The 26,291-nt window shown below is 38.8% G+C and overlaps 4 protein-coding genes across 5 annotated transcripts in view; all 4 read left to right on the plus strand.

Moving 5' to 3' along the window:
- The window catches only part of myo10l1 (myosin X, like 1), a 54,561-nt gene extending 51,147 nt beyond the window's left edge, over window positions 1-3,414 (plus strand). The window contains exon 43 of one of the 2 annotated variants that reach the window (XM_034207364.1): window positions 56-3,414. In XM_034207364.1, coding sequence (XP_034063255.1) covers window positions 56-160 — 105 coding nt within the window. In that variant the 3' untranslated portion in view covers window positions 161-3,414. The remainder of the gene's footprint in view (window positions 1-55) is intronic. The other variant, XM_034207365.1, reaches the window with a different exon arrangement.
- An 872-nt stretch (window positions 3,415-4,286) lies between these two features.
- pttg1ipa (PTTG1 interacting protein a) lies at window positions 4,287-9,357 on the plus strand. The gene is made up of 7 exons (XM_034207352.1): window positions 4,287-4,529; window positions 5,237-5,289; window positions 5,572-5,680; window positions 6,954-7,056; window positions 7,606-7,671; window positions 8,188-8,234; window positions 8,641-9,357. Exons 1-7 carry the CDS (start codon window positions 4,445-4,447, stop codon window positions 8,676-8,678), a joined length of 501 nt encoding a protein of 166 aa, XP_034063243.1. The 5' UTR covers window positions 4,287-4,444; the 3' UTR covers window positions 8,679-9,357.
- Window positions 9,358-10,165: 808 nt separating this feature from the next.
- Window positions 10,166-14,679, plus strand: sumo3a (small ubiquitin like modifier 3a). Its single transcript, XM_034207375.1, has 4 exons — window positions 10,166-10,330; window positions 11,205-11,333; window positions 11,444-11,515; window positions 12,401-14,679. The coding sequence occupies exons 1-4, from the start codon at window positions 10,310-10,312 to the stop codon at window positions 12,461-12,463; spliced, it is 285 nt and encodes a 94-aa protein (XP_034063266.1). The 5' UTR covers window positions 10,166-10,309; the 3' UTR covers window positions 12,464-14,679.
- Window positions 14,680-16,719: 2,040 nt separating this feature from the next.
- On the plus strand, window positions 16,720-25,724 carry LOC117540614 (thrombospondin-type laminin G domain and EAR repeat-containing protein-like). Its single transcript, XM_034207391.1, has 13 exons — window positions 16,720-17,036; window positions 18,091-18,314; window positions 21,068-21,429; window positions 21,823-21,913; window positions 22,029-22,185; window positions 22,313-22,444; window positions 22,532-22,602; window positions 23,136-23,294; window positions 23,392-23,593; window positions 23,704-23,936; window positions 24,703-24,881; window positions 25,012-25,113; window positions 25,420-25,724. The coding sequence occupies exons 1-13, from the start codon at window positions 16,952-16,954 to the stop codon at window positions 25,571-25,573; spliced, it is 2,151 nt and encodes a 716-aa protein (XP_034063282.1). The 5' UTR covers window positions 16,720-16,951; the 3' UTR covers window positions 25,574-25,724.
- Window positions 25,725-26,291: the final 567 nt, after the last annotated feature.

Consider the following 26,291-nt stretch of genomic DNA (forward strand, 5'->3'; position numbering starts at 1 on the left):
AGATAATATCACCGCTGGAAAACTATAAACCAATCACTTCATTCTCTGTCTTTAGGTTGGCGAGATCACCAAGATCATGAGGGCCTACATTAACATGGTGGTGAAGAAACGCTGCAGCACCATGTCGATTACCAGCACCGGCAGTTCCTGGGCCAGGTGATTCCCACAAACCAATCAGAGCCCGGTTCATCCAGGGGCCACAGACGCCTCTGGCCCCCATGCATTGGTTGGTTGTTTTTATATGGAGGCAGTCGCACCAACCAGCTATTCCTCAAGGCTGAATCAAGAGTGATGGATGATCGAATGGGAGGAAAATAAAGATGGAAGTGGACACAGAAGCCAAACGCACACTCTACTGGCCTGGGTCTCACTTGGGATAGGGGGATCTATTTAAAAATGTGCATGTCAAAGAAAACCACCTGTTTTTTGGGACGGTCCTTTCAAATACATAACCCGCCAGTTATAGTCCTGCATGTAGATGTTCAAGCACACTCCAAAGTTCCCTCCGCTTCCCTTTTTCCGGACAAAACTCAGTAATAACAAGCACAACTCAGCCGCCCAATACAAGTCTGCACCAGGTGGCGACCCCCTACCCACCACCCAGTGCACTGCCAGACAGAAGAAAGCCACACTTTCTCAGTTAAATCTGTTTCTTTCTCACTCCTCCACTTTCAAGAGTCTCTCTCTTTCTCTTCACGTGTCCTCACTCCTGTTGCATCTTTGTTTGCTGTTGATATTAAGTTATTACGCTAAATTCTTGCTTGCTTTCTCTTTCTTGTTCTCTTTCGGTTGTTTATGTGTTACATCAGCTGTATCGCATCTGTTTGTGACTGAGAAAAAGGACTCGATGATGATTCTTCTTCGGGGCTACTAAAGGGGAAAATGAGCTCCACATATAGTGTTCACTCGCTCACTCGTCAGTGCCACCGTGTGGCCACAAGAAGAAAACACAGCCAAAGGAAGTGGCTTTAAATATTTTGAAACAATATCAAAGAGATATTCTTCAGAAGAAAGAGTAGAGGTTTTGCTTTGGAGGCTCCCTGGTCAAGTCTCGACATGGAGAGTCAGGGCATGGGAAACAGCCTCGCTCGGCACTACAGGGAGAACAATATCAACCACAATAGTATAAAACAAAACCTTTCCCTGTCCATGTCTACTTGTAATACACACTACATATATCTACTGTATATTCACATACACACATGAACCAACATGTATTGTTTTGTACTGTACACATTATAAGAGTAATTACTGAATTATTGGTGGGCCACTGTACAGATGCCATACTAAATACAATGTGACACCTCCTGTGTAAATGCAAATGAATGGTGTTAATAATGACTACTGTATGTCCAAAAACAATGCCATAATTCACTGGCTGTGCCATTAATGTGACTCACAGAGAAATAACTATTAAAAACACAGACCATAATGAGACAGGCTGCTTTGGTGGTTGTGTTTTCACAGTGTTTGATGACGTATGCATTGTTATAAATCACTCTGCAGCATTAATTGGAGTCATACAGTGTTATATATCGTTGTCTGCTCATGCTTTTCTTATTTTATTTATTTACTAAGATCAGTGAACAATAACGCATAAGAGCTCCGGTTTGTCTATGTTTCCAACCTGTTTATGAACATGTGATATTTATTACTGATACTACTGTTACTGTACTGTATGCCCTCTGCAATCTTAACCACCCTGAAGTGCTGTGTCTGGAATACTGCTGTGTGTATGTGTGTCTGTTCATAGTGTAACAGTTGGAAAAGGGAAATGAGAAGTGATTTATAATGAGTGTATTCCTTAAGAAGTATTTACATAACTAACATTTGCAAAGAATGGTGACGTGATTGTGATTTAGAGGAAAAAAGCATGGGCTTATAAGGGTTAGAGTGTTATTTAATTATAATTGTACTGTATGTATTGCAAGGTGTGTTTGGAAGAATATTGTATACAAATATATTGGAATTTTACAATCTTGGTGTAAGAGGAGCGGATAGGATAAGACACTGTGAGGATATGGGCCCAGAGGTGCTTTTAATCGCTGGGAATGCTGACAGTCGTGTGTGTGTGTGTGTGTGTGTGTGTGTGTGTGTGTGTGTGTGTGTGTGTGTGTGTGTGTGTGTGTGTGTGTGTGTGTGTGTGTGTGTGGTGTGTGTGTGTGTGTGTGTGGTGTGTGTGTGTGTGTGTGTGTGTGTGTGTGTGTGTGTGTGTGTGTGTGTGTGTGTGTGTGTGTGTGTGTGTGTGTGTGTGTGTGTGGACTGAAAGTGAAGTCACTGTTCTGTCACCTCTCTCTGTGGCACTGCCGGTAGACATAATTATCCCCTCTTGTATGAAAATCCTTGGAGACAGAAGTGTTTCCCAACATTGAATATCTAGAGGGAATACTGAGATATCACAGAACATACTAATATCAAGACATGACCCAACTCATTTTGTTCAGCTGAAGTTTTTTTAATAAGTTTCTGTTTAATATTTGCCCTGAACATATTTATGGTTTGCCAGATATTTAAATGAAGTGGAACTTTAAAGGTTGAAATGTTTTGTCTGAAGCGCCACACTCAGGGCCGTAGCCAGGATTTTAGTAATACTGAGGTCATGAGTCTAGATTTTCAGCACCCCCAAAAATACAATTTGTTATAAGTAAAATATAAAAGAAAACCAGAGACAATATGGTTCTCTGGAAGCATAATTGAAAATATACATTTGTTGAATATATAGATTTGGCCTGCACATATTTAAAGTAAAGAAACAAAACACATTTAATCTTAAAAACACTTGAATCATGTTTTTTCATTGAAGACATAAATGTCCCTTTACCACTTATGATAAAATACCAAAAAGACCCAAAGGACATGACCTGAATGTTAGCTGCGGCCCTGTCTCAGACACACAGCCCACTGGGATCCTGCCTATAGATTTAGAATAAGCACTCACTGACAGTTCCTGTTTGAACTTTTAGTTATTTTAGTTTCGGCTAAAAGGAAAGGAGAACCAGAGAACCCATACGCCATATGTAAGGAGGAACCTATGTATGTTCTAGTTATTCTATATCTATGGTTCTGATATAAGTGAATATCAAAACCATAGATGACGGATATTACACTGAGTGGGAAGAAGTTGCCCATAGTGGCTGACATGTGATCAGTGAGTTTACTGCAGAGAAATTATGTTGGATTTCTGATCCCAAATCCGTTTCCAAGGGCAACTTCATCACAAAGGGTCCTGTTATCAGCCGCAGGCGGCCAGAGTGGGGCCCGTTCTTATCTTAGGTTATGCTTATTATCGTCATTAACATTGTGCTTGTTATAAAAAAAGAGAAAGAGAGAGATATGTGTGTTGTTCTTTCTTATTTGTAACTGGCTTTACAAAATGATGCTTTAATAAATTATTAGAATTATTGTCCTCTAGTTCATGTTGTCTTTGTGAATTTATTCTGACACACAATCACTAAAGTAAGGTTTAGGATATGTATTTGAGCACTACATAAATAACATTTTGAGTTACTTATTCCACTTATATTTTCATTGTATGCTACATTATATTTCCACTATTATAAAAGGAAACATTTCTCCATGTTGATTTAACAGCTAATAAAACAACTATTTTAGATTTAAGGAACAGTTTTGAGATTTGGGGAAATATGTTTATTTGCTTTTTCGACGGGCAGATTGAAATAAAATGATGTAAATTTACTTTAAAAATAGCCAATTTAGAATATTTTTTTAAACATTTTGAGTTCATACAAAACACCACGTCTTGTTTTCTTCTCAATAAACCACAGCTTCTGATTGAGGCTCAAGTTATCAATGTCTTTCAGTTGTTAGCAGGTCCAAAAAAGGAGCAATTTCTACTGTAAACTTCTCAGATTTCACTGATTTACTACCATATTGCATATTTATCTATACCTATCCACTAGTCACTATAGAGAACTGTTCATGAAGAGAAAATATTATAGAGAAAACTTCAAGGGATTTAAAGAATGTAATAATATGTATATGTAAAAAGTAATGTTAAATTAATTAATTTCTACCTTCCTCTTCCAAAAATGTCCAAAACGCCCAAAGCCTGCATCTTGTGAACCCATGTAGGCCTACTCAATATCTGAATATAAAGTGATACAATTAGCCAAACTAGTGAAATGCTGCAAAAGAAGTGAAAACATTGGGAAAAGATAATGCCATTGTATTGCCTAATATTAATATAAATGAGATTATAAAGTAAACTTTTCTTTGTTTACTTTACCTTCAAGGTAAAAACACACCTTCCTCCCCCACTAGTTGTTGCGTACTGAGCGTGCGTCAGGATTCAGTGATCAGTTCCTTCTCGGTAAATTCACTTCTCGAGTTTCTGCATCAAAGCGACACATATTTCCTGTTTTTACGGTCACAGGATTTACAAATCTTCCTAGACGAAGAGTCTGAGGGATATTGTGCGTCTATAATGATGGATTCACGGATTTGTCTCGCTGCTGTGCTGCTTCTTTTCGGTTTGGCGACAGTTTTCGCTAAGTCTTCACCTGACCAAGGTAGGAGTGGGAATCAGTGAATCATTGAGGAATTCATGGCTGCTACAAACACACTCTCCATTTATTTTAACCGATTTTAGTTCCATCGTTTTGATTTATGAGGTGCTAGGAAAAAGTGAAGAAGTCTCAGATTTCTCATAAAACAATTTACCAAAAAGATAAATAAAGACTGAGTTTCAGCATAGGATTCTTCACCTAAAACAAATATAAACAGTGACTACATTAATATCAGTCTGCCTCTGTTAGTTTCATATATTTGTGTATTGTTGAAACCTCTAAACAGGAACAATGAGTCGCTTTCAACAACCCCCCCCTTTTTAATTCAGAGTAACGTAACCTGCTGGATTAGCCACAAACCAACCCAACCAACCACATGTTTACACCTTAATTTGAGGGGAAATGGCTACACTTAGATAACCCCAGCTGTTGTCCTGTGCAGTCTGTTGACAATAACATGACTGGTGTGGAGCCTGTGTGTTTACTGTGCTGTGTCTCTATGGAAAATGTCCCATGAGGATTAGCAGTAGTTACAAAAACCACAGTGAGCTCATGCGTCATTTAATCTACCTCTCACAGTGTTTCCAGCTATTATTAAAGTTGTTTATTTAATGAGGAAACATTTGAGCACCTCGAACTGACTCCTTTATTTACCCTCTGTTGATCATTTTGTGTTTTCTTTTATCTAAACTGATTTTCTTTTCTCGCAGCGTGTGAGTCGAAGAATGGGACAAACTGCGAGGAATGTCTGAAAAATGTGTCGGTCAGTTCTTTTGTTTTTGCTGGGTCAATTTCCCTTTGTTGTTAGTCTGTCTCTGTGTGTTCATGATTGAAAAAGAACTGCTGCAGGTGGAGGAAACAAAGCCATTGGCACCTCCTTCACCTCCATACCAGTTAAACAGGTTTGAGGAGTTAACTGATCTGTTATCCACTTTCACGGTCTTCCTCCATTTTTAACTGCATGTGTGCCAGTGTGTGTGTCCTACATATGAATACCTGATCCAATTCAGATAATAAGTCTTTATGTGTTTTGGTATTTTTACAGTGTCTGTGGTGTATCACATCCAAGTCGTGTGTAACGTATCCAGTGAAGACCATCCTTCCACCACATGCACTCTGTCCTCTGAAAGAAGCACGTTGGGGGCTCTGCTGGAGTAAGAAATACAAACACATTAATATACAATCATATATAAAATCACACTTCTATCAACATATACTCAGATGTACATTCTTTCAACGTTAACAGGACATTGTGTTGGGTAGAAGAAGCTACACTTTTAAAGACCTCTCCTAAAATAATATCGAATCACACCTCCACCCTTTAATGAGTGCCTACATAAGCCTATAGTTCATTATTCATTTAGGGATTTTTGTCAATTCCTATGCAAAAAATGAATTACTCGTTTTGAGGAACTGGTTCATCATTGGTATTTTTCCATTTAGTCCAACCTAAGTTAACTCAAGCAAATGTCACAGGTGACTCAGCTACATTCCTCTGATGAAGGACTGCCATTACAGATATATTTCATTGTCCCTGCAGAAATCCGCCACGCCCATAGAGGCCACGCCCCTTCTCTCAACATCTTCAAATCAACCCTTAAAACTCATCTGTTCAACATCGCCTTCCAACAATAACTCCCCCCCCCCCCCCCCCCCCTCCACTTCCATTTCTGCCCCCTGTTTTATGTTTATGTTTTTATTATGTTTTATGTCTTGTGCCTGTATGTTTCTTTGTAAAGCGACCTTGAGGTTATGAAAGGCGCTATATAAATTCAAGTTATTATTATTGTAAATGAATCAACTCAGTGTGGTCTATGAAACACCAGAAAGTGGGGAAAAGGGTCCATGACAGCTCCCCAGATTAAATCAAACACAATTTTGATATCTACAATGTCTCAATTGTCTGATATACTCAATGAAATGTAAGGCAATAGAACCCAAATCTTCTGACAATAGACACATTTATGTTGTCTCATATGTACAATATGCCCCTACTGGCTGTCAATTATATGAATTATGATGATAAATAAAGTATTGGTGTGCTTTTCAAGGTCAGACTAAAGCAAAATGGGGCTTAAAAATTAACACAGATAATTAAACATTCTCATAAGAGTACTTACAGTTTTGACATGTATTTGTAAATGTTAAACTGCGACTTGCACTTCAGTCTTGCACTGAACTGACCTTTATGTCTCCTGGTCTAAAGATAACACAGAAACCAAGCAACATTACAAGTGGTTGTGGTCAAAAAAGTCACTTTGCAATGTACATAAGGTTAGAATGATAAGAGTGACTATGTCAGTGATGTGATGAAAAGAAAAGTAGTGCTGAATAATAGGAAGAACATGTTTTATCTTTCTATCTTGAAGGTAGGTCTGTGGATTCCTGCATACCTTTGTCATTGTGTTTCTCTGTTTTTGTCTGTAGTGAACTTCCAGACGTTGATAATTACCTTGTCAGTATTGGGTGCAATTCTCATCATCGCCCTCATGATCTGCCTGTTCTGCTGCTGCAAGTGTGAGAACTTTGGGTAAGTGTGCAGCGAGAGAGCTACTTTATGGAGATCTTATCACTCTATGACTGATAATGATGATAAAGGGAATATGCAACTTTTTTTATAGGGACTTAATGAACTGTAGGTAAAGGAGAAAGGTCAGACATGATTTGTTTTGTATAGTTGTAGTACCTACTGTCTATCTGTTACAGTGTCTGCAACTTTATGGATTTTGTCATTAGACATGAGTAATACACAAATATATACATACTTGCATTTAACAAACAATAACACAAACAAACAAACTTTTCTTTAATTTGTCTTTGAATGATGAAATCAGAAAGTACATTTTGGTGAGTTTGAAGCCAGAATAAGTCTGGAACTTAATTCATTACAAGGTGATGTTATGATAATGAATATGATCCTTGTGTATTTAGGAATAATTAAGTTCAATGATGATAAGATAATTTGGCCACATGCTGAACATTTCTGTCAGCTTTGGTGTGGTCACCTTAAGGCATCTGCCCTGGAAACACTCACGGAGTACCTTTCCAGGATCTAACCTCAGCCTAACTTGTGTGTCAGATCCAAAAGGACGGAAGCCAAGTTGCAGAAACAGGCCAACAAAACGAGGACAAAGCAGGAAGAAAGGTACGAAATGATGTTCTGTTAAAGTGATGTTTGCCCTTGTGCTACACGATGTTTCAAGAGACACAGTAACACATGAACTCAGATACAATAGGTGGACTTGAATTTACAATTAAAACGGTTAATAATAAAGCAAATCGGTCTGACTATCAGGCTGCATCTTACTGAAATAGCGACCGGTGAGGATCAAAGGTGAAGTTAACCAACCTCTTGATTCAACAGTGATTTCATTTGATGTGTTTTCTCTTTCAGTAAAAATGCACACATTAGATGTATTCATATAGAGAACTATTGACCAAAGGCTCTGGTTCAGTATCCACAGCTCTAGTTGCTCTAGTTGCCCCTGTTGCCTTGTTGGACATGATTCATATCAGTTCCCGTCATAGCAAACTACAAAAGCATACGTCAAACTGTTACCAGCCCAAACTGGCTTGTAGCCACATGACTTGTGGGAGTGTTTGAGTGTTTAAAACGTATTATCAGTCATTGTGCTCATAAGAGATTGTTTTGTCCTTACAGGAAAGCAGAAATGAATGAGAGACATAACGATATCAGGAAGAAATATGGTGAGCACACTCACTTGCTTACATACCTTTTGTCCTGTCTTTATCATACACATCTGTACAAAATAAGTGATATGTTGTTCAGTCTCCCTTGAATGTGTTATTGGTACACGTTGTTCTTTAGATATATAAACAAATGCAAAATAACACAATATTGATCAACTTTAGACCCACTGGTAAGCAGATTACAGACATAGCAATAGATGTTAAATACTATTTACAGTCTTTGTGCTAAGCTAGGCTAACCAGCTGCTGATGCTAGCTTCCTTTTAGTCTAAAAGACATGACAATGGTGCCAGTCCTCTCCTCTAGCTCTCAGCAAGAAAAACAAGTACACATGTTTCCCAAAGACTACTCTTTGAAATGAAGTTGATTCAAGACTTTTACTGATTGTTTTATGTTTCTCCAGGACTAAGTGGGCAAAATCCATACTCCAAATTCGCATGAGGATCTTTCTCTTTTCCTCTGAACTCTGACCTCTCGCAGAGCAGACATCAACAAAGTGTTTTTTAGATGTGAGAATTAATGTAATATAGCTAAGACAGGTGACAGTAGTTTTGTTTAGCATGTATTGTTCTTTCCAGCCAATGAATAGGTTTGTTGTGCTCAATGTGATTTCCTAAGAGGTTGTAAACCAAAAGCTAGAATAGACGCCTGTGGCAGCAGTGCTTTTCAAGACTATAATAGTCTATTATGCGGCTCCGATAGCATCAGCCTTATACTATTTATTAGGTAAAGTCCTTAGTTTAAATGTACAGAATGGAGAGAATCCAGCTTGGTTGCTATAATATCTTTGTATCTGCACATTTTCAGATTGATCTGTTTTGCCACTCTGAGTTGCTGCTGATTTTGAGAATAATAAGTATAATAAGTATACGCTATTTTTGTACTGTCTAATTACTTATCTCAAATTTAGTCATTCTTATCCAGGGATGTAGGAGGCAATTTTGTATTGTGTTACTGCTCCATGTTTCACTGTACCCTTGCTTCCAGTAATTATTAACTAAAGTTGAATGTGTTGATCCTGATGATTGATAAAAGTCTGCCTAATTCTACATTGCATGTATATCCTGTATCGACACACAAGCCAAATAAAAAAGACTCTGGACTTATATTTTAATCCTTATTGACGCTGGACTTTTATTGTGTGATTTGACTGTGTTGTGCTATAATTTAAACAACAACTTTTGCCTTATATTTTGTCAGTCAGGTTCAGGTAAGTGAGAAAGTTCCATATTTTAAACTGTAAAGCCTCTCCGATACAGTCCAAGCGCTCTGCCTGATGTCTCCATGACACAAGACTCGAGAAGTACAACGGCAGACATCTACGTTCTCAGCTAAGATGGATGGTACAGCTCTGAAATACACAACCTTCGTTTTAATTAAATTAGTGTATTTTTCCACATTATAAAGTACCTTAGTTTGTTGTATTGTTAATAATTGCATACATGGAAGAAACAGGAATTATTGACGTGTTATGCATGTCAGGTATTCTGAGAAAAAAATCTAAACCCAAATTGAAAATCCAATACCTATGTTTACAACAGTTGGTTATTCGGGTCCAGCCCTAATGTTTATATTTAATATATAATTAAATATAACTTAAAATAAACGTTTTTTCTATAAGTTAAACTTGCTTTTAGTAAATATAGTGTTTGTGAGTAAAATAGTTTTGAAGCCGTAAGGACATTTAAAATGGTGCTTGAAATCTGAAAAAAATGATTTTTAATATAACTTTCAGGCACTAATTTATATAGCCTACTTACTGTTTTAATACATATATATACATATCCTATAAAAACATGCTATTGTAGGAGTATTAAGAGGAATAGAAGAGCATTCACTCCATGGGCTCTTGGGCTCGCGTGCTCGAGTAATTTGCATATGCGCGCTCCCGTGTCCGCGCTCCCGAGATTTACCAGTCACGTGGTCTTCTCGGGTCCAATCGTTTCATTATAACTTCGGTCCAAAGCGCGCACCCGACAGCGGAGGAAAAGAGAGCACAGAAGGCGGCAGAGAGACAAATATAGCCCAATTAACCGATTATTTTGAACCCCAGCACACAAAATACAGCCAGGATGTCAGAGGAAAAGCCAAAGGTAAGATATAAGGAATTAAATAGCTGTATATTTATAGTGATTGCTGAGTAGATTTCCTGACAAACCATTTCTTAGATGTGCAATCTAAAATGGCCTGGTTTGCACGTTTCTCTGAATCGGCGCAGTGTTTGTTTCGCAAATGAATGAGTACCAGTCACATCCATATTTACATCTACATGCGGCTACACATCACTCTGTTGGTGGATATATGATGTCATACTAAATGGAGACTCGAAGATTTTGATCGGAAATGTCAATTACACCATGATTGTCATTAGCGGATTTTTTTCTTTGTCGAAACGGGACCACGTTATGCCCGCAACGCCGAAAATGCCGCAACTGCAGCAGCTACAAAAGAGCGCAAATGGAGGTGCATCACAGAAATAAAATACACTGTAGCTGTGCTATTGTGGTTGTTTTTAATGTATCAGTGCCTATTTTGCATCAGTACAACGAAACAAAACCGCTAGCAGCGTTAGCCGGCAGCTAAACTCAGTATCGGCTGGTGTACCAAATACCTAGCCCGAAGCTAATCATGCTAACGTTAGCATCTGTGACTGAAGCAACCTTAACCTGCATGTTTTATGCTGCCTCACATACGTTTGTTTATTTAAATAACTACTTGATTGTGTTTTCATTCACCACACATCGAGTTTTCACTTAAATGTATTTAAAAGTTTCAGGCTTGTAGCGTTAGCTGGCAGCCTGGTAAGTGGTAACTTATGTTACTTCGTTTGTCATGCAACTGTAATACTGCTCTTTTGCAGTGAACCATGCAGTGACTTTAGAGTAAGCTCCATTAGTGTCATGAATGTGGTGACTGTAGCTTGTAACCTGCATGTTTACGCCATGTTAAACACTTTTGTTTTTGCAGGAGGGAGTAAAGACTGAGAACGATCACATCAATCTTAAGGTTGCAGGGCAAGATGGGTCGGTGGTCCAGTTCAAAATCAAAAGACACACACCGCTCAGCAAACTGATGAAGGCATACTGTGACCGACAGGTAAGTTGAAAGACCAAATTAAACTTACTGCAACAGCCTTACCATTAGTTGCACACTTCATGTTGCTACTATGTGTAAATTCACCCTCATGTCTGTCCTCACTTCTGCAGGGTCTCGCAATAAGGCAGATCAGGTTCAGGTTTGACGGCCAGCCTATCAATGAGACGGATACACCTGCACAGGTAATATATTACGCAACACAGAAGCCTGTCATTGTTGAAGAGAATATTCAGCAATGTTTATTTAGCGTCTATGAAAAGTTTACTAAAATGTTATATTTATAAATCGGCATCATTATACCTGTATAGTTATAGAGAACCGCAGTGACGCGTCCTAAAACCCGGATGTAAACTCCTTCCGGTTCCTTCGTCAAAAACGCAATGCAATTTCTCCATAGGATTTTGGAAAATAGCTTGAAATAAGGTCTGTGGTTGACACACATTTAAGAGATGGATCACGTTTTGTTCAGCCGGATAATATCCACATGTCTACCCTTCTTTTATCATTTTCTAATCATAAATCTAGTCGCCAGAAGCAAAATGCTAACGTTATGCTATAAACTAACTACAGCAGGGTCGCTGCTTCAACGTCACGCCAACTTAAGATCCATATTCAAACATACAGATTCTAAATGGTTCAAGTTGAAGCGTTTGTTTGAGTAGTTTGCAGGAGGCAGGTACTTGCTTTCAAGCAGAACAGGGCAAACAAACTTAGCGGGAGTGTTTTACGTGTTCGGTGTAATGATGTAAAACGGCCTGGACAACTTCTGTAGTCCTATTCAGCCACTTGTTAACAACCATCGTTTTTCAGACACGTCAACTCTTCAAAAATCACCAGCTGCTGATGTAGTTAATGTCGTAGAACAAAACGTGATCTGTCTCTTCAATTTGTGTCAAACACAGACATTATTTGGAGCTATTTTCCAAAATCCTATGGAGAAATTGCATTGCTTTTTGTCGAAGGAACCGGACGTGGTAAAAAGGCTAACTTACTTCCGGGTTTCAGGACTGCGGTTCTCTATAGTTTATATGTACTTACTGGGATCTATTTTCCTCTGCCTCTCTCAGCTGGAGATGGAAGATGAAGACACCATAGATGTTTTCCAGCAGCAGACAGGCGGACACTGCTAAGCCTCCACCCCACCACCACCCTAATTGACGGCCACCCTCAGACCACACCCTCAGCCACCTTCACTGTCCCTCCCCTTCCCACCGCTCCTCTCAGCCTACTATTATTATCTTTATTATTATTATTATTTCAGTTGAGATATCTGTCATGGTTCTTCGTCAGGTGTGTGAGGGGAGGGGGCCCCTCAGCTGTTTATGTACTGTCACAGCCAGGACTGAACTTTTGTGCGTGTCAACAGTCTCTCTGCTGGCCAATCAGGACAACCTTTCCTTCTGACACCGCAGGCTGCGATTGGACCATCAGCGCGTCACATGTGTTCCTGGTTTGTCAGTGCTTCTCATTCACTCCAGTGAAAGCTTAGTATCTGGTATATTGTCACAGTTTTCATCCATCAGGGTCGAATGCAAGTTTTTGTCCGGGGTCACACTCAGTAGGCATGGAAATGTTGTGAAGTGGAAGCACCATCTGAACTTAATACACACCCGCCTTCCATTTCACTTCGCTTTCATGTGTGTTTTTTTTTATATCTGAACGGTGACTCCTGCTCTTCTGTCAAGAAAGGTATTTTGATTCTCTGCATTTTAGGTGCTTTCGCTTAAGAGTTCTGCAATGTTTGTTTGTTTTTTAATTGTCTTTTAACAATTACCATGCAGGAGGCTTGTTGATTTTCTGTATACAGAAGTCTCAGAGTGGATGTTAGATTAAGTTTTGGGGCTTGGACCAATACTCCAAAGAATGAACTTCTGTTTTATATTTGATGTACTTGGATCACTGTAGAAGCAAATTGCAAGGTCTAACCCGTCACATTTTAAGGGAGTTTGTATTTAATTCATGTTATTTGCTTCCTTTTTCATTGAGAAATCTTCTCTGGGTATCCGTGGTTCAGACTTTTATTCGCTCATCCAGACAAAAGCCTGTTTAAGTGAGGGAAATGTTATTTATCCTTTGCTGGAACTGGTTGTGGTCTATCTTTGTAACGATGGTCTCTTAATGTGGAATACATGACTTGTCTTCCCCCTTTTTCTGATTAAGCTGGTCAATGGCCAGTCCCTAATGGTATTCTTACAATTGGCTCTGCTTGTGTGTTTTACATTTTGGGGGTAATAACTGGAAGGTTGTTACTCAATGCTGTTCTTGAGTCTGCATTGTCTTTGAGAATGTAGACTCATGAGAAAACTGATTCTAAATGTTTTTGAAGAAAAGCAGCTCCTAGTTTGAGAGCGGATATCCAATAAAAGTCAGTTTCTGCCAACTCATTTTGAAGACACTTTTCACTGCTTTGTCAGAAATCAACCTATTTTCTTTTGTTTAAACGCTTAAGGCAATCGGTTCAAAAGCCTGACTTCAGATCTGCAAACAATCTTAGGTGGTGATGAGTTTGTTGCAAATTGGGAGGGCAACCAATGCAGTTTGGGAGATAATTGTTCTGTACCCACATGGCCCCGTTCTTCGTACACCATTACATGAGATTGCTTGTAATTGTTGATGCCCTGACCTGAATTTGGGTGTCTCAGTTCAGTCGGGAAAATATGTTTTTTGAAGCAAGTAGTCCACAAGATTATTTTCAGAGTGAGTTGGATCATGACAAACCATTTTTAAATATTCCAAATGTAATTTGTTTTCGGAATTTCATGTGTTCAAGTCGCCGCAAGATACGTTTCCATAACCTTGGATGTAGTTTTGCTCAGCCACACTAGAAAGGAGCTTTCTTTTTTTCGGTAATTAAATTGTAGTCCAAATCATGTGTCAGCTGTATTTTTGTATGCATTCTATATGAATAAAAACTAAATGCCAAACATTAAACGTTTTTAATTAACATATAACATCACTGTTTGAAAAGCTTGACTGTTGACACATGCTCAAATGTTCACTAACACATTTTAAGGACAAACTGTCATCCTTCCTACAGTGATTAACAAGCATTTGACAAGCTAGGTTGGTACAGAGTTTTTTTTGTTGTCAAGCACATCAAGTATTGGTCCTGGTTTTAGCTTTTCATTCACAAAAAAAGCAGAGTTATCAGGACAGCCTTCCACTTGCATTTGAAGAACTTAGTTAGCAGGACTAAGATATGTTAAGCTTGGCTAACATGAGCTAAGCCTTGTCATGTACGAAGAACTGGGCCCGCGTCTTGTCATGCTATTTGTTTCTCTACTGATTTGTACATTATTTGTGGTCTTTTACTACTGTATACAATAAATATAGTTTGGTACTCAGATTTGCTGTCACATGCATTGTTATTTATTTGTGTGTTCAACAATGTGTATTTGCTTTTGTCCAACATGTCACTGCTCAACCTGTAACACGTGTCAACCATTTATTCTCTCTTCTACCTGGTATTCTTGAAATCTTGTCACATGGCAGAACATGGCTGTCATAACACAATTATACATAGTTGAGGTGTGTTGGATATACAAAAGACACGGTTTGAATTCTTAAGCCTTGCCTGCTAAAAATGTATGCCAAAAATGACAGATTGAAACACTGCATGTGTTTTTAAGGAAATTGACAGCTAGATGGTGCCAGTGAACTATGATCTATGTTCTGTCTGCTTTGATTTAATTTATCACAAAACACACTTCTCTGAATATTCACCAAAAAAAGATTATATCTGATATGAAACATGGACATGCAGAAACACAAGAATCTAGACATTTCTGCTTAAATGTAAAGACAAAAGTTAGAATAACATTCTATTATCCGTGAATACATGAAATAATACAAAGGATCACTTGGTTGATTAAAGCAGCCTAAAAAAAGTAATTATATTAAATCAGATAAGGATTAAAAATAGTTCCTTTAACAGCCAATGCCAGATTTAGAGTTTTAGATTTAATCTGACACATCGACTGGTTACTTTCACCACAACTGGAAAAGTGATAAGCCGTATGGCAGCAGTTGATAAGCCAAACCAGGAATAAGGAAAAACAAGTGGAAAATCTCTATTCACAATTCTGCATGCAAACATCTCCCTCTGAAACTGCAGTCCATGCCTGGAAGGAAGAAAGATTAATGAATGGAAAGAGGGAAAAGAAAAGCAGGGCAGGGTTTATATCTGGTATCATGATCTGCGTGCAGTTTATGATCTTTATGGGCGACAAGTGTATTTGCCTTGTAAATGTGCCGGTCGGTGGATGATAGGATTCAGAGAGGTCTGATGCCGACGTCTCTTACAACACAGACTGAATATTACACGAGTGCCTAGTAACCAACACATCAGGATCAAATAGGCTTTGTTGTTGAATGACATTTTTAGGTGACCATAGAAAACTAGACATTGCATTCAAAAGTCAAAACATGGGATTTAACCAATTTTATATTATGCAATTTGTATTTAACCCAGGCCATCTTATTACTTTGTCATTGCAGTGTTTGCCTAATTTCACTGCCCCAGACTGCCCCATATTTGCAGATTATTTAGGAAAACATCCTGGTTCGAGACTTTAATATCACAGCTGGGTTCATGCACATGCCTCAGTTTCTCAGGTAATAAACTATAGGGATAACAACTAATATGATAATAGCTCCGCTCATATCCATGTTTCCATTAGTGCACCCGAGGTCACAACTGTTATGTTTTTGGGTTGCCTTTTTAATTACATTTTGTCTGCTATGGCCCCTTGTCATGTCGTGAATATCAGGAGGAATGTGTCTTTGGACAGACATTTTCTATACTATTACATTGAAATATGTAAACACACACACACACACACACACACACACACACACACACACATCACTTCAGGGGACATTACATTGACTTACATGCATTTCCTGGAGACTTATCCTAACCTTAACCACAACCAACACATGCCTAACCCTAACCCTTAACCTTACCCTTACCCTTACCCTAAACCTAACCAAGTCTTCACCCTAAAAGTAATGATTCCCCTCATGGGGACCTCCATTTTGTAATGGAGGGAGTCCCCACACGTGACTATGTAAACAGATTTAGGTCCCCACAAGTATAGTAATGCTAGGCCACACACACACACACACACACACACACACACACTCACACACCACACACACACACACACACACACACACACACACACACACACACACACACACACACACACACACACACACACACACACACACACACACACACACAGGAGCAGCTCACCCTCTGGCAGGGCTGTGTCATCAGAGGCGGTTGAGGGAGGATGAATGACAGGCTGGTTAGTGATTTGCATGGCTCTGGTGTTTAAAAGGAGCTGCAGGTGCAGGATTCTCCACACAGATGAATGAATTCCTCTTCCAGCACAGATGCTCTGGGTCTTCGTTTATATATTTGTGATTTTTAGAAACAGAGTTTGTGGCTAGAAATCTTTCTTTGGATCTTGAAAATCATATCAACATGAATAATACACAGTTTTCTCTTGCGTTTGTTGTCACTTAAGATAGAGACAAAAGAAGCAAGAGAAATATCTTTGATATGGAGACATTTGCACCAGCTGGCAACTGAACCAAACAGGATCTTTGTGATGACTTTGCTCATTTTTCTGCATTTCCTTCTCCTGGGGTTAAGGGTCATTGACTGCACCACAGACACATGGAGACGCTGCACAGGTAACATCATTTAATTCTATTTTACCTCTCCCTAACCTCAGCTTCCCTCTCTATTACCTCAGCTCACTTCAACACATCTGATGTTCAGTTGATGATTATTGTGCGGATGGTTTAGGGTTTCATTTAGAAACCTGGGAAACCCCTCCAGCTAAAATTCTTTTGGATAATTCCAACTGTCTGTGTCTGCTTACAGTGCAGTGGGAGTGTTTGTGTGTGTGCAGTATTGCGTGCAATATTAAGTTAAATGAACTTCCACAAACAAGTACAGACATTGGATGTGGTTAGGATTCCACAACAATTCTATACACATCATATTGTCAGGACGAACATTCATATGATGCCTCATCAATTTCAGGGCATTTCTCTTCTATTATTGCCGTTGCTCATGAAGCGTCCTTTTTTAATAACAACCCCACCTCCTATTGCTCCACCATCACCCAGGGCTATTTCCCACACACCGGGTGGGTCAGAAACTCCAGCATTATAATTGATTTATTAGTTTATAGCAGTGACTCCCAATTATTTTATACATGAGTCACCTCAATAAAGCTATGTCTTCTCCTTTTCTCTCAAATGGTTTACCTCTGAGCAGCTGTGGTAGGATTCCTTACTTTAGCGTTTCAGCTCTACTTGTAAATGCTGTTGGGCCGTTTATTTGATTACATAGCATCTCATATCAACATATTTTCACTTGTGTTGTATGCAAACATATTCATTTGTTAAGTAACTAAAGCTGTCAAATAATTGTAGTGGAGTATGAAATACAATATTTCCCTATTTGGTTGACTATTCCATCAATTCCTAAGAATGAGCTTCATGAGTTTAAATAATTTATTGATGAGAAATCTAAAAAGTGTGGGAAGCAGATCATCTTATTGATTCTTTGCAATCCTATTAATCATCTCAGGGCCCCATATATTTATTTTGCGACCCTTTTAGGGGGTCCTTACCCCACGTTTAGGAACAACTGCTTTAGTGTAGCAATTCCTCCATAAATAAGGCTTTCAGCTGTAAAACAATCTTCCTGAGTTCTTTATTTGCTTATTGTCTGCAGATATGCTTCCTCTGGATCTTTTGTCTTTTGTCCTGGAGAGGGACACCTCCAAACTGGTACCAGGGGTGAACATGAAGCAGGCCGGAGGGGTGAGGGGCATCAGTTTCTCAAGCCCTCACACCTCCATGAGCTTTCCCTCCTCCCAGCTACTGGTCAACTGCGACCTCCTCCCCAAACAATTCTCCATTGTTGTGACTCTAAAGATCTCCAGCACTGCGCCCAAGGTGAGGCTCCACCTTTATCAGAAACATCCGTTACTGAATGCCCTTGGTCAAAGAAGTACTCAGCTTCTTCATTTAGTGAAAGTACCCATACCGGTGTAGTGTGAAAAAAAACTCAGTTTCAAGTAAAGGCCCTATATTTAAAATGATAAAAAGTTAATACACAAATAATATCAATAACCTCAAGTACCTAGAAATGCTCAATATGCAGCATTTGTGTGGTGGAGGCAATTTAAACAATGGAGTATATTAAGGGATATATTTATACTGTATATGCATTGTATAACAACTCATTGAAAATTAAACTGTTGTTAACCTTAAAATTGATGTTGCAGTATGATTAAGTGATTTGAAAAGTAACATTTTTAAATCTATTATATTTCAAAAGAAGTACAAAATTGGGTTGTAAATACAAATGTTCCACTTTTCATCACTGATAGTCCATTAAACAATTGCTTCTTCCTGTGGCTTAGTTATAAAAGCATTCCTGTTTCCCCTGCTTTTTCACTATTTTACCATCACCAACGGAAAACAAACTCACCAGCATCACACGCACTGCCGCAAAATTAATCTGCTTCTCACACCCAGTGTATCAGATATAAATCTCACATACATCGCTCTCACAATATCAAATGACACTAATCCCCCGATCCAAGACTTCATTACTCCCATGTTGGAGACATAGGACACTGAAATGGAAAAAGAGCTCACTAAGCAGCCCTAACAATCTTCCTTGCTGACACTAATGGGATAATATGGATTCACACATGATGTTTTTGTTTACTGTCTGTTTGTTGCTAAAAGTCATCTGTTGCTATATGTATTTGGGGTTACTGTGTGTTGCTGTTACTACGTGTTGATTCATGTCGATGTGTTGTTATATCGCTATTTATTGCTATGTGTTGCTATGTGTATATCTGTTGTGTCGATGGGATGAACATATATCCAGGGCCGTTTCTAGCTTTTTGGGGGCCCTATGCAAGATGCTGTTTGGGGGCCCTAGTTTTTACAGTTTTTTAACTACAATGGGGGGATTCCGAAGCCTTTAAGATGATCTGTGGAGATGTTACACTTTAATAGGAAAACAGGCTAATTTCACGAAAACCAAGCAATTGAAAATGACAAAAAATGATATTAAAAAGATAAACAATAAGGCTCCTCTATGTCAATAAATGCAAGAGATGCAGCATTTTGTCAACAATGTTTAATTTACATGTTTCATCTTCCTCAGACGTCACTCATTGGCTGACAGCCCAACGATGATTTGGACTTTATTACCCCAAAAACACAAGCCACAGCTTTGCTATCATTGCAGTTTAGTCGGGTTTATATCCTACATTGGATTTTTAAGCATATAATGCTTCACAGAACACAGGAGGGGGCTTGGCTGTCTACAAATAAAGACGGCTCATTTGAATTCTCCCCAAATATATTGAGGCTGAACCTGAACTTTGAATTCTCTGCTCCCATCATAATCTTGGCGATCTTGTTAAAATTGTGAATGCAGAATTAAAAATACTATGTAACTGGTTTGCAGTTAATAAATTATCCCTTAATGTGGCCAAAACAAATGACATGTTATTCAATACAAAGTCTGAGAGTAGAAATGACTGCATTATACAGATTTGCAATACAGAGATAGAAAAAGTTGGTGCATGTACATTTGTAGGACTGCTTGTTGACGAAAAACTCAATTGGAAGCACCATATAAATTATGTACAGACTAAACTGTCAAAAACAGGTATTTTGTATCATACTAAGAACATTCTTATAATATACTCTTTATAACAGTCTATTTCTCCCCTACCTTTACTACTGCTCCGAAATATGGGGAAACACGTACTCAACACATCTACAAAAAATAATAACATCCCAAAAAAAAGTATTACGAATAGTCTGTGGTGTTGGTAAATATGAACACACAACTCCCATATTTAAAAAAACTCAATCTATTAAAATGTGTTAAGATAGTACAGCTTAAAACGGTACTGATTATGCACAACATTTTCCATAACAAAATGCCTAATAACATTCAAAAGCAGTTCCAAACCACAGCGTGAACATATGAATGTAAAAAAAGTCACTTGAAAATAAGTGTTCACAATGTTTATATGCAATTATGCATATATTATTATTATTATGAATTTGCCAAGTACATGTGTACATATGTATATATTTATATATAAAGATAGTTGAAACTGCTATTGACATGTGCAGAAAATGACCCTATATCTAGTTTTCGTATATATATATGCATTTATTGTTTTCCTGCCCTAACTTTTATTTAATTTTTTCTCCTGTTTTCTTTATTTCTTTGTACTCCTTCATTTCCATACATTTTTGACGCAATAATGCCGATGTTGTATTAGGATGATGCACGGGAGGGCTACTTTCCATAAGCTATGCTTCAGCCCTCCCACTTCTACTAATTTTGTTCATCTTTGTGTGTATGAATTATACTGTTTTTGTTTTTTGGATAAATAAAAAAAAAAAAAAAAACTTTCAGCTTGGGGGCCCCCTAGTGGCCGCGGGGGCCCTATGCATCTGCATAGTGCGCCTATAGGAAGAAACGGCCCTGCATATATCCCTCTGGGACATACATTTCAAATCCAAATCTTTCATTATCGATTCATCTGTTGACGATATCCTTGATTAATTAATTAATGTTTGCAGCATTTAATAAGTATTTCAGTAAATGTACGTTGTTACTTTCGGCCCTTGCCAAATACTGACTGTTTTCCCTGTTTACCTTTCAGAGAAATGAATACATCTTTTCCTTGACGGAGCCAAAAAAACTAGAGAAAACAGGAGTGGGGGAGGAAGAAGAGGACAACAATAAGGGGGACATTTTAGAGAGGGGTGTCAGTGGAAAAGAGCAACATGGAAATAGGGAAGAGGAGAGGCGAGTCAAGAGTAATGAGGAGCCTGGACGCGTCATCCTGGGCCTGAGGTTCTCGAAAAATCATCTGCACTTCCTTCTTAAAGGTCACAGGGGGGTCGTAGATCACTGGGTGTTTCGAGGCACCCGATTGGATGACAATCAGTGGCACACGCTCTTGTTAGTCGTTGGTAGTCATCATGTCAGGCTCACTATGGACTGCAACTCACCTCTGGAAATGTAAGATTTTCTTTGCTTTTCAGTTTTTTCTTCACTGGGTGTGTCTGTCTCCCACCATCCTCTCTTCCTGTTGCCTCTGAATTCCTTTGAGGGATTGTAGATCCTTCATCACAATACAATGGCACTGCTCCAAATCCTCTCACACCCTGCAGCTATATCACAGGGGTCTGACAATGTGTGATATATGGTTTTTCTGTGGAAACTCCCTTTGGCACACAGAGCGGAGGAATATCAGCTGCCGTATGGTGTCTATACAATACTATTCCTGTCTCAGTAGCACAAACAGGAGAATGGAGGATACTCCTTTAATTACAGAGTTGTTAGTGTCATTCATTGAAGAAAAACAACTTAGCTCAGCTATTAGAAATAACGATGTATTTTTATTGCCATCAGAGTTCCCTCCGGGCCTTTCCCTCCAGACCTCAACATTCAGGGAGCGAGATTTCACATTGGCAGTCGGGGAAGATGGAAAGGCTTGTATTCAGTAAGACTGAACATGAACTGAACATCAAAAAAAAGTTTTCTGAACCACATAATAAAAAATGTTTCCGATAAAAACAGTCAATCCTTTTCCTTCTTATCTGCTGCCTCGTGTACAGGGTCTGTTGCGGCAGCTGGTGTTGGTGCCAGGCTTGGACGCCACCCATTATATCTGCCCCTCCTCTGCCCCCCAACTAGCAGTTCTGTCAGTACCACCACTTCTGTCAGACCTTTCTGTCATAGAGAGTGAGGGGGACAGCCATGTGACTTCCTATGGTAACTTGCAGACACATTTTAAAATACTTTTTAAAGTATTATGAAAGATATCTTACAAATAATATGTTTTTCTGCTTCCTTGCCCTTTGATTGTCTGCTTATCGTTGTTTTGATCATGATTTGCCAGTGACAGAGGAGCGAGTGTCAGTGGGGACGGAGCGACTGTGCTCAAAGACGCTCCAAGGCCAGATGTGGTTCAATCCACTCAGTAAAGGCCTCTATCTCTGTGACGGTACTGTGTGGATCACCGTGTTAGAAGGTGAGAACTTACCATCCAAACATCCGCTCATGAGCACGTTTTACTCAGCTTTACATTTACAAAAATCGTACTACTCCATCTACTCAGATCATAAACGACTGGACTACGTGTCAGAACACCAGGTCCTCCCCACCAGCTCAGAGACACATGACATAGAGGTATACTTTTACATTACATCCACTTTGTATAACTTTAACATTTATATATTTTTATTTTGTTGAACAGCCATCACAATATCAGACTTACAGGCCCAAGGGTTCCCTATTAGGGTAAAGGACCCACACAAGGAGTCTCTATATCTTAGATCTACAGTAAGATGAATACAACATTTATTTTTATTTTTTGTCTAGTGAAACACAAGATATGCATGATGTGACAAGGGGTCATACACTGCACATAACCCTGTTTTACAGTTTTATGGGGAAAAAGGATTTGGAGCCATACCACTAGTGCTTAATTCCTCGGGTCAAAAGTACGTTTTCTCTAGGTAGGAAGGTGTGCATACCAGACATTTAATTTGGCTAATCTTGGTGCTTATTTCAGTTGCAGTCCCACTTTTGACTTCATTACATTTCTGCAAACAATCTTTTGTAGCGGGTGATGTTCACCATGCTTTGATTCCATTCTTCTATAGCCTACCTTAATGCTGTTCAAAGAGCATTTTTTCATTATTTTTGTATTAAATGTTCAGGTGTTCCAGTTACCTGGCCTGGGTATGATGGCGGCTATGGCTCATAGGTCAGCCTCTGGCTCTGCTGTGTATCTGTGGAGCAACGCAGGTTTCCAGCTCTACCAGAATATCAGCACATATGAAGCTCTGGCTTGGAGACACTTCAGCATTGGCAAAAAGGTCGGAAGTGATGTAATATAAATCGGGCTCATGCATCCACCTGGTCAAAGTAGTGTGGAGAGCTGATATTTCCTGGTCTTTTGTCACTTGGATCTAGGTTTATCTGGTGGTGTCTAATTCTGGAGGAGGGCCAGACAAGCGCAAACAAACAGAGAATGACTTTTCTGTGATTTACAAGTGGAGCAAAAGGAGAAAACTATTTGTGCGGTTCCAGACTCTGCAGACTCATTGTGCACGGGACTGGGAGGCATTTCAAATCAATAAACAAACCTATCTCGCTGTAGCCAATCACAGACAAGGTAACAACTAAACATCCATCAAATGACTTCCTGTTTACTTAAAAAAAATCTTGGGATGACATGCACAAACTACCCTGTTTCATTTGCTTTCTTTCTGGTGGCTCTTTCAGGTGATACAAATCACACCATAGACAGTGTGATATACAGATGGAACAGGTTGACAAAGTCTTTTGAGGTCCACCAGATGCTGCGGACCTCAGGGGCGTACGACTGGGAGTTCTTCACAGTCGGACCGTACCATTTCCTGGTGGTCGCAAATGCTTTTGATGGAGTGACAACCTCTGTTGATTCTGTCATCTACGTTTGGGTCAATGGAAGCTTCCAGGTGTTTCAGACAATAAAGGTATGTGGTGAACATAAAACAGCAAAATAAATGCAAAAATGTACCTAAACTAGACGTTTTTTAATTGGGCCAGTAGTTTTTCAGTAATCCTTTTGACTAACAGAACAACAAACCAAACAAAAAAACCTCCATGGGGAAAATATGCCTGTCAAACTTTAAAATAAACATCTGTTTGGTACTCTATCAGGGAAATATTTGGAAGGTGTTGAAGTGTAAATTAGTCTTATTTCCACTTTAATGTAGCTTTTTACACCATCATTTACATATAGTTTATCTTCTCTCCAGCTGGGCTTTGATTTCCACCGATTAGATCTGTATCTTTGAGATGAGTATTAAATTAAAAGCATCTTGTCTGAAAGCACAGAAGGAAGGAAACACAAACAGAAGAGATAAAAAGGGATTGACAGACAGAAATGGGTTAACCATAATTTGTTTGGCGATAGCAGTGCTTTGACATGTAACTGGAATCTCGCCACATTTCAGGAGACAGTGTTGACAAATTAATAGTCACAAGAAAAACCAAAAGGAGTTGATTTAAGGGAACTCCACAGCTGGATGTGAGGATTTCTAAGATCACCTTGAGGCAGTTGGAAATTCATCATTTATAATAATCAGGAAATGAGCTCAAATATATCATTTTACATCATTTAGTTTCTTGCCAGTTTCTCTTTCAGCTTTATTATCTTTAGCTTCAAGCAAACAAAGAGGCCTAGATCTTTTACTCAAGTAAAAACACCTGATGATTTCTCTTTAATTGTTTATCTAGACGTTCTGCGCCACAGACTGGGAAATGTTTCAGATTGGCAGTAGGGTCTTCTTGGTTGTAGCCAATGGACACAGACTCCAGGGTAATGGGCCCAGTCAATATGCCATAAACTCCACCATCTACGAACTGGACCTGATTGGACAGCTGTTTGTCCGCTTCCAGGATATAGTCACCTACAGGTACAGATGTGATAATATTTGAGCATTGCCAGGTGCATACAGACAGATCGTGAGCACACTTCCTGTGTAATAAGCTGTTTGCTGCCAATTCAACCTCTCGACATCACCACATACCTTTCTGTCTCTCCAGTGCAGTGGACTGGGAGTTCTTCAGCCTCGGGGAGGAATATTTTCTGGTTGTTGCTAACTCCTTCAACGGGGAATCGTACTCTCTCAACAGCGTTCTCTACAGGTACTCAACTTGTCAACAACACCCCTCCCAGTGTAAAATAATTCATCCATTCTGATTGCTCTCTAACTTAGTGCTGTTGTAATGTAGTAATGTTTATTTTCCTCCTGTGAACCACGCTAGTGATAACATAGAAACTACATTCACCTGTTTGCAACTTACAAATTATTTATCACTTTTATATAGACTCTTATGGCACTACTTCTATTCTATTTTATTACTTTATTTGTAGGACCTAGCTCATTTGACTATAGAGCCTTACAAATAGACATATCTTATATATGAGTCTTCTTCTCTTTTTAATTTTAGGTGGCAGGGATATGAAGGATTTGTTCCTGTTCATTGGCTCCCAACGATTGGATGCAGTGACTGGGAGTTCTTTAGCTCCAAAGGAGAATCATATCTGATCTATTCTAGTGCCAAAGCAACTCTTGCCAAGATCTTTAAGCTGAAAACTTACTAGGAAAAACGGAGAGTGCACTGTTTCTTTGTGTGTGTACATGTTCTCATTCTTCTTTGGAAGTGTCCATGTGTGCCTGTGTGAGACGATGTTTGCAATAATATTTAAAATGTGTGATTGGGTTTATGCAAATGTAGCTTTTCTCTTCTTGTTACTAATTAGCTGCAATTTAGGTCATGACCTTGATATTGTTTTAGGGATTTTGGGGGTTAAACAACATGAGGACAACATGCGTAAATTGAGAAAACATTTAAGTAATGACAACATTTCAGAATTCTTTTGTGGCGACTACTATAAATGACCTAGAGGTTCAACCGTCAGCTAGGTGGATAACTGATGTACCTCATAATAACCCAAATATCACAAGCACAATATTTTTATGAGAGTTTATCTGTTTATTTGTGTGCATTGTCTGACAGAAATGTATACAGCTATGTGAGATTTATATATTTCTGTAAAAACATTTAATATGAATGATATTTAACATTTTGTTTATAAACTGAATATCTGAAATTTGACTGATAGTTACTTATTACATTAATTGTATGTCAAATTATATTATGAGTGTATTGGAATGACAATAAATAGAACCAGACTTTATGTGTGTCTATGAACGACAAGAGTTGACTTACATCCAGCTATTTTCATTTAGAGCTCGAACATCACTGCTACAAAAGGGCAAACATATCCTGCAGGATCAAAACTACACTAGATTTTATTC

This window comes from Gymnodraco acuticeps, unplaced genomic scaffold (assembly GCF_902827175.1).
Source record: "Gymnodraco acuticeps unplaced genomic scaffold, fGymAcu1.1, whole genome shotgun sequence".
NCBI classification, from domain to species: domain Eukaryota; kingdom Metazoa; phylum Chordata; class Actinopteri; order Perciformes; family Bathydraconidae; genus Gymnodraco; species Gymnodraco acuticeps.

Coding starts and splice junctions, on each gene's coding strand:
- sumo3a (XM_034207375.1), top strand. CDS start 10,310: ATGTCAGAGGAAAAGCCAAAG. Junction 10,331..11,204: donor TGTCAGAGGAAAAGCCAAAG/GTAAGATATAAG, acceptor TTGTTTTTGCAG/GAGGGAGTAAAGACTGAGAA. Junction 11,516..12,400: donor AGACGGATACACCTGCACAG/GTAATATATTAC, acceptor TGCCTCTCTCAG/CTGGAGATGGAAGATGAAGA.
- pttg1ipa (XM_034207352.1), top strand. CDS start 4,445: ATGATGGATTCACGGATTTGTCTCGCTGCTGTGCTGCTTCTTTTCGGT. Junction 7,057..7,605: donor TGCAAGTGTGAGAACTTTGG/GTAAGTGTGCAG, acceptor CTTGTGTGTCAG/ATCCAAAAGGACGGAAGCCA. Junction 7,672..8,187: donor AGGACAAAGCAGGAAGAAAG/GTACGAAATGAT, acceptor TTGTCCTTACAG/GAAAGCAGAAATGAATGAGA.
- LOC117540614 (XM_034207391.1), top strand. CDS start 16,952: ATGACTTTGCTCATTTTTCTGCATTTCCTTCTCCTGGGGTTAAGGGTC. Junction 21,914..22,028: donor GATGGAAAGGCTTGTATTCA/GTAAGACTGAAC, acceptor CCTCGTGTACAG/GGTCTGTTGCGGCAGCTGGT. Junction 22,186..22,312: donor CAGCCATGTGACTTCCTATG/GTAACTTGCAGA, acceptor ATGATTTGCCAG/TGACAGAGGAGCGAGTGTCA.